Raw genomic sequence first — 8440 nt, 5'->3', positions numbered from 1 at the left:
AATTTGGGGTATGACAGCAATCAACCTCCGCCTAGTCTCATCGAGTCTGTTCAGTATGCGCACACTACGCGTTGTTTGCTTCTGAACTTGCACAAGATCTTGTTATCGAGTATGTCAGGAAAAGGGTTCATGCAACCGGACCCCCGCATTTCCTATAGCTCGCGTCGCTCGATGTTGACGCTCGGTGTACGCACGCATCGTTTTCCTTTCCGATCCGTGACGGCTTGGTTGCTGAGAGGGATCCGCTCCTCTTGTCTATGGCCCGATCATTTTCGCGAGGTTTGATGCTTGGTTGACTTGGGTGATTCGCTCCCCTTGGCTATGGCGGGACCGCTTTTCTACCATTCGGCCAGTGCCGTTGGTTTGTTTGCTTTACGAGCGGAGCTCATTTGTGTGATATACTTGTTTGCATTCCCTTTTCCTCGTAGGTTGCTAGTTTAGTTTAGACTTGTACCCTTTGTATGATAACATTAGGCAGCAAGCTTTCCCCCTTAGCTTAGGTTTTCCTCATGCATTCTTTAAAAACACAAACCATACTCTTTGATTTTATTTTCTTAAGAGCTTGTTATTTCCGCTCCATTCCCAAGCCTAAGTCTCCAAAGGTCGAGCAGCGGAGTGCGAATGTAACTCATTCACCTAAAAAACACAAAACAAATAGAAACTAGTTAGCCGAGCTACGGTAGCTCTAATTCTGCAAAACAGATACGTAGGCAGCGGGGTAGGGCCCGTGCGAGCACAATCCTTTCTTTTCCCTACATTCTGCATTCATTTTAGTCCAGATTAGCATAGATTTGTTACACACCTATAGATTTAGACACAGGCGTGGATACCATCGAGTATGATGGGCGTGAGGGGTGCTAACACCTTCCCCTGGCGTAACCGACTCCCTTACCCTTTTCTCTGGTCGTGAGACCGTTGTTTTGTTTTGTGGTTTGCTAGCATTCCCTTCCTTTTCAGGATAAATATGTTAGTGGCGACTCTGTTAATTTTCGCGGTAGCGACAAAGCCAAAGTTATCTCAATTTAATTCTGAGGAACCCTTCTTTTTTGCTTAAGTTTTCCCAAAAATCCTCCGCCTCTTTCGATCTCTTCTTAACCACCTCTTCCAGAGCATTACCTGCAAAATGAACAAACAAATTATCTAAAGAATGCATCTCTGTCGCATCTTTGTCAATTTTGAGATCTATCCACCTATAAACCGATTTGTTCCATCAAGAGATCCGATTTTTGAGAGTTTTCAATTTTTCAACCAAGCAATAGTCTCTCCTTCCTTTAACTATCATTTTAATCCACTCCTCTTCCACAAAGCTATCTAACTCTTCATGCTTGAACCACATATTGTTAAACTTGGACGTTTAGGTCCCCAATCTTTTCTATTATCTTTCAACCAAATGGGAGCATGATCGGACACATCCCTCTCTCCTATATGTTGCCTATCCTCCTTCCAATCCTCCACAAAAGTCTCCGATAATAGAAATCTATCTAGCCTACTCATCGTCTTCCCGTTGCTTTTGAACCAAGTAAACTTGCCACCTATACTAGGAAGATCCACCAAGTCCATTTCCTCTATGAACTCGTTGAAGAATATTATCTCCCTACTATTACCACTACTAGGAACTCCAATTCTCTCATCTAAAGAAGAAATAGAGTTGAAATCACCACCAATGCACCAAGATCCTTGAATGTTATTGTTCTTGAACTCACAAAAAAAATTTCCAAGTTCTCCTTCTAGTAACTTTATCACAAGAGGCATATACATTTACAAAGTAGATAAGTTTACCCTCCTTCTCCACACATAGTCCAAGAAATCCTTCACCTCTAAAACTATAATTTAGAGAAAAGAATTATTTTTTCCACATGGTGAGAATACCACCCGAAGCTCCATTAGCATCCAAATAGGACCATTCAACATCAACATCTCCCCACATCTCTTTGACTAAATTCAATCCTATTCCACTTAATTTTGTTTCTTAAATGAAGAAAAGATCAGCATCACCTTTTTGAATTAAAAAGCCGACTCTCTTACGTTTTGTCCGATTCCCACCACCCCTCAAGTTATATGAAATAATTATCATTAAGGTACACCATTTTGAGCCCCCTTTGTCACCTTCTCCCCTTTATGATCCCTTAGCTTCATTTCCTTCAACTTTTTGATCGGATCAAAATTGACAGAAGTATTAATGATTCCCAACCTTGACATGGAATTCCATAGTCCCTCCGAAGCATTGTTGCACTCGCCGTAGTCTCCTCTTCTGTTGCAATTCCTAATGTCGGAACTAGAAATGGACTCACAAGTTAAAGGAAGTCTCCCGAAAGATAATTCTTCTTGGCATAAGGATTATTTTGATGGGTGAATTGAATTTCTGTATTCTGTTGAGATTCCTTCCCTTGTTGTATCCCGATCTGAAATGGATGATAAAATTCCATCACTTTCTCCCCTAAGTCCAGCACCTCCCTAATCTTCTTCCTGGTTTTTTTCGAATTTTTTACCTTGTGACATTGTTCATCAAAACTTAGTCTCTGAATTTTCTTGGTGCTAAACCCTTTCCTCTTGTATGTGATAATCGCTTTTTTCTTCTTGTTATTATCTTGTCTCCAATTTCTTCTGCTGGGCCCTACCTCATTTGCCACCTCATTAAATGAAAAGTCCTCCTTGCTGATGCTGGCAAAGTTGACTCGGTCCTTTAATTCAAAATCAGTTGTGTGGCCCCCCTTTACTACGTTACTTTTGTTATTCTTTGTTAAATGATTATTATCATTAAAACAATTGGAAATACAAAGACCTTCCGGCCCCACTTGCTCCACCCCTTCAATAGCGTTAACCCCCAAAGACCTATTCCCAAAAGAATCAGAAACTCTGCTGCAAGTATTCATGGAAATAGAGTCTGAGGTTCTAGTCGTCCCAGAAAAAGCTTCAAGTTTATCCACAAAAGCATCCTTGTAATTAATGTTTGCGGTAAAGTTCTTCTCCTTTATTGATCCGTCTCCTTCGTACTTCTGAGTTTCTGACAATCCATCAACATCACCGCCTGTATGTCCCTTCTGTTCCCAAGACAAATCGAGTTTCTGACCGGTGGATTATCGTGGTGGTTATTTTTGTGGCTGACGCTGTTTAGGGCTGAGAATCAGACAGTTAGCTGGTGGTTCTTGTTCGCGATTGGGGCTGAGAACAGAGCGCTGGAAAGACTGTTCATCTTCGCTATCAGGTTTTCCCGAAAAAGAGACTGAGTTTTCATCTTCATAAGAATAAGAAGAGCTTCGTGAAGGATCCTCCTTCTCCTCTTTGTGCAAGGGAACTTCCTCTATGATGAGTAAGTTAAACAAAATCCCATCAATGCATACTTTCACTCTGTTTCTAATGTAGTCCAAAGAATCTGTGTAAATCATGATGTTTAGAACGTCTAATCTGTTAGGTTTGAGGTTTATGCTTTGAGGATTCACAACTCTTCCTATGTCAGCCAAGATAGTGTTGATGAAGCTCTCACTCCTAACAAAGCAAGGAATGCCAAAGATTGAGATCCATGCCACACTTGCACACTCCGCATCCGATTCTCTCCAATCTCTAATCTCTTTGAACCACAGATTCTTCCATTCTCCTTCATCAGCTAACAGGGTCTCCAAGTCTCCTTCAACATTCTCCTCCAAAAGACATAGATTAGGGCCCAAAGCAGTTGTTGTGATAGAGAAGATGCCCTCTTCAAGGAGGCTTTGAGCAACGCAAAAAGCAAGTCCAGGGCTTCGGGTAATACCAACTTTAGCTTTGTTGTATCTTAAATTTTTAGAATCTGATGAGGTGTAGTAAAAGGATTTACAGACTTCCTTGTTATCTATAGAATCCTTAACAGTAGCCCCTTTGATTACATCCGCAAAATCTTGATGGCCCTGAACCTCCCGTCTTGTTGGTTGTGAAATTCTTGAGGTAACTGCTCTCGAACCTGAGTTTAGCACTTGTATGTCTATCCCTTCTATTATTGGTTCCAAGATTCTGTTTGTTGTCTACTCTGTGAATGAAATTTTCTTCCTTCCTATTGATCTTGGAAATGTTTGCTTTTAGTTTTGATCCTTCTAACCAAATGTTGTCCATCTTGATCTTCAGGTTCTTCTCATCCTTCACATTGATGAATCTGACAAATCCAAATCTGCTACCTCTCCAGTCTCTCTTTGGAGGTATTACAATCTCCTCCACCAAACCTAAATCCTTGAATTCCATGAACAGGTGTTTAGCATTCCATTTCTCCCCGAAATCAGTTATGAAAATGGTTGTCACCCTGCTTCTATCCACACCATTTTCTTTCTTCAAAATGTCCCATTTGGCTCCTCCCCGTCATCCTATTGTTTTTTTCCTTCAGTGCAATCCATCCCCCTTCCATTGCTTGGTTGAAAGTTGAAACTCTGTGAAAAACGTATCTCTTGATTCTCACTCTCTCTCTTGTTTCTCACTCACTTTCTCTCTTGTATATTATAATTTTTTTTAATATTATAGATGAGACAATGTTTACTCAGAAAATGTTTGTGGTATAATATAAATAAATTTTAAAAAAATGTTAAGATTTTGAGAGTCATTCGATATCCATAATACACATGATGGGCCAAACAGATCTAAGTCAATCAATCCATTTGATAGCTCTATGAGCAATATTCAGAATCTACTCCACTCGGATAGATTATGGGAATTTCTCTATAGATTTATATATTTTTTTAGAGACGGTGAAATTTATTTTAAAAAAAAGATATTTACTTTTATAATTTAAAAAAAAATTATGATAAATAAATTATTACAAAATTAAAATTTTATTTAATATCTTTATTCCTTATTTATAACAATTTGTAATTAAATAATTTGTTATTAATAATAACTCATATTAATTATATTATAACTATATTATAAATAAATATAATTTTTTTGACAGAATAAAATTAAATTAAATTTGTGATATTGATTAATTCGGAGATGCATATCCGAATTAATCAATATCTCAAGTTTTTTAATTTCTTTGAAGTTTTTTCGGATATGTATATCCGAAAAAACACCTGACATTTTAAATCTAACGTTTAAACAAAAAACATTCAAAGAAGAGTGATTTTGAATATACATATCCGAGAAAACACCTGACATTTTAAATCTAATGTTTAAACAAAAAACGTTTAAAGAATGATGAGTTTGAATATGCATGTGCGAAACATCTTAAAATATAAATAAATAAAAAATGCTTTTCAAGGATGTTTTTATATTATATGGGTGCAATGAGAAATTTGCAAGATTATTTAGATGGTTAACAAATATTCTAGTTATTCTCAACCAGCCTAAGGAAACCTCTCGGAAACTTATCCAGTCTTCCATTCAAAAAATTCAACCTATGTGTTTTATCCTTTGTTCGTTGACAATCAAGTCCAATACAATTAGCCACAGTCTCCAAAATATACACGTCATGTTCTGAATAAGAATATTATATTAACGCGTTTTATTTCGTTGCTATAATATTGCTACAACTAGTAAAGTCAAATAATATACATACGTAGATTTTAAAGTCAAAAGTTATGCATGAATCATTTTCTATCTATCCCAATATTGCTAAAAAACTTAGATGTTCATTGTTAACAAAACTAAACATTAAAAAGCTAGCATATACATACATATTCAAATAAGGAAAACAAAAGCAAAAAGCCATAGAAAATGTGAGTAGTACTGCTTGACGGCTACACTATTTTTAATTCCAACAATACCCCTTCCTACCCTTTTTTTTGCCCTATATAAAGACAATATATTATCCCATGAAACACATTCCAATTCCATTTCAATATATCAAAACACTCTTCTCTCTTATACACCATCTTCATCTTTCACTTTTCATTATTCCAAAACAATTCTTAAGACTATATATTAATCATGATAGCTATTCGTTTGCTTCTAACACTTTTGGTTCCATTTCTACTTTCTTCTTTTGTTTCCTCTTATTCCACAAATGAAGTTAAACTATGGTGTAACCAAACTCCTAACCCTCAACCTTGTGAGTATTTCTTGAACAATAACCCTTCTTACCAACACAATCTCATCAAACAAAAATCTGATTTCTTCAAACTTTCATTACAACTTGTTCAACAAAGAGCACTCAAAGCCCATGCAAACACTCTTTCATTACGCTCCAAATGCAATAACCCACGTGAAATATCTGCATGGGCTGATTGTGTTGACCTATACCAACAAACCATCCTTAAGCTTAACAAAACCCTAGACACTAAAACTAAATGTTCTCAAGTTGATGCTCAAACATGGCTAAGCACTGCTCTCACAAACCTCGAGACATGTAAAGCTGGATTCTATGATCTTGGTGTTCAAGACTATGTTCTTCCTCTCATGTCCAACAATGTTACTAAATTGCTAAGCAATACCTTGGCTCTTAACAAAGTTCAATATCAAGAACCTAGCTACAAAGATGGTTTCCCGACATGGGTTAGGCCTGGTGATAGAAAGTTGTTGCAAACATCTTCATCTTCTCAGCCTAATGCAGTAGTGGCTAAAGATGGATCAGGAAAGTACACGACAGTTAGTGCAGCTGTAAACGCTGCACCAAAGAATAACAAAGGACGGTATGTTATACATGTGAAGGCTGGTGTTTACAATGAACAAGTTGAAATCAAAGCAAAGAATATCATGTTGGTAGGAGATGGTATTGGAAAAACTATAATCACTGGTAGCAAAAGTGTCGGAGGAGGAACCACGACTTTTCGTTCAGCCACAGTTGGTAAGTACTTATAACCACCTTTAGAACTTGTCTGATGTCTGACGTGTGTCATTGTCCGACACCAACACATGTGATTACTGGTTCGACATGTCAGTGTTTGATGTCTGTGTATGTGTCTGTGCTCCTTATCTTATCACCAACTTATTGTTAAACTTTAGAAACCTAACTAACATTACATATTTTTGCAGCTGTTGTTGGGGATGGATTTATTGGTCAAGATATAACGTTTAGAAACACTGCTGGTGCAAGTAACCATCAAGCTGTCGCGCTTCGTTCTGGATCAGACTTGTCTGTATTTTATAGATGTAGTTTTGAAGGTTATCAAGACACACTATATGTACATTCAGATAGACAATTCTACAAAGAATGTAACATTTACGGTACAGTCGACTTCATATTCGGTAATGCTGCTGCAGTTTTCCAAAACTGCAACATATTTGCAAGAAACCCTCCAAACAAAGTCAACACAATTACTGCACAAGGTAGAATGGATCCAAATCAAAACACTGGTATTTCCATTCATAACTCTAGGGTTACCGCTGCTTCGGATTTGAAACCTGTTCAAGGTTCGGTTAAGACTTATCTTGGAAGACCATGGAAGCAATACTCTAGGACAGTTTTTATGAAGAGTTCTCTTGATAGTTTGATTCATCCAGCTGGTTGGTTGGAATGGAGTGGTGATTTTGCATTAAGGAGTTTATACTATGGTGAGTACATGAACACTGGTCTTGGTTCTTCTACAAGAAACCGAGTGAAATGGCAAGGTTATCATGTGATGACTAGTGCTTCTGAAGCATCGAAATTCACTGTTTCGAATTTCATTGCTGGAAACTCATGGTTACCTGCAACCAAAGTGCCTTTTACATCTACTCTTTAATTGAGTAGAACTACTTACTCCCATTTATTGATTTATTTGTTGATTTATTTGTAATTGTTAAATGTATTTTGTCAATTGTTTATTCTTTTTTTATTTAATTATTTTATTTTAGGTTTGTAACGAAAATACACATTCTGTAATAGTATGAAGACATGTAAAGTTCTGTAATTAACTATATAGTGAAAAGCTTGTTGTTTATGTTCTTATTAGTTAGTTATTGGTTTCTATTTATATCTTTTGATTTGATGATGAAAATAGAATAAGATATTGATTTGACTAAACATAAATTCACCTTAGTAGATGATATGGTGATTTCAGTTAGCTTAGGTATTATCATACTTGTGAAAAAGTTTGATTTAGGTTATAGTAGAAAAAAATATGCGTTGGGACATGAAAGAAGTCGTGATTATACGAAAATAAATAAAAATTTGACAAATGATGACACTAGAATTAGAATGAGAAAATGTGATGTATATGTCTTCAATTTTTTTAGACGCTTTCACTTGTATGGAGTACACAAATATGAGTTGAATTGAAAGCTATAGAAGGTCATCTTGTTGTCGATTGTTGATTGTTTGAATATTAAGAAAATCATTCTCATAACTTTGAATAGAAAGAGGTGCGACCATGTGACTAATATTAAAAAGTTTATATATGCATCACAGAAAATAGATGGTTTTAAGAATCTTGTCGATTCTGGTGAATGGAAGTCTCACTGATGAATTCAAAGTACATAGAGGACTCCGGCAAGGGAGGTCTTATGGAGACTCTATTTTGAATATAACATGATGTGTTAACAACTTCTGCCCAGAAATGCTTAG

General features: G+C 36.6%; 1 protein-coding gene and 1 long non-coding RNA gene across 2 annotated transcripts; both read left to right on the top strand.

Annotated features, from left to right (window-relative positions):
- The first annotated feature begins 3131 nt into the window (after positions 1-3131).
- Positions 3132-4315, top strand: LOC131637697 (uncharacterized). Its single transcript, XR_009294388.1, has 3 exons — positions 3132-3310; positions 3413-3918; positions 4096-4315. It is a non-coding gene; the product is annotated as an uncharacterized LOC131637697 (long non-coding RNA).
- Positions 4316-5798: 1483 nt separating this feature from the next.
- LOC131637692 (pectinesterase 2-like) lies at positions 5799-7800 on the top strand. Its single transcript, XM_058908296.1, has 2 exons — positions 5799-6742; positions 6931-7800. Exons 1-2 carry the CDS (start codon positions 5887-5889, stop codon positions 7617-7619), a joined length of 1545 nt encoding a protein of 514 aa, XP_058764279.1. The 5' UTR covers positions 5799-5886; the 3' UTR covers positions 7620-7800.
- The last annotated feature ends 640 nt before the right edge of the window (positions 7801-8440 follow it).

This window comes from Vicia villosa, unplaced genomic scaffold (genome assembly GCF_029867415.1).
Source record: "Vicia villosa cultivar HV-30 ecotype Madison, WI unplaced genomic scaffold, Vvil1.0 ctg.002073F_1_1, whole genome shotgun sequence".
Lineage (NCBI taxonomy): Eukaryota > Viridiplantae > Streptophyta > Magnoliopsida > Fabales > Fabaceae > Vicia > Vicia villosa.
Note: the sequence above shows the minus strand (reverse complement) of the source record. Positions and strands in the feature narration are given on the sequence as shown.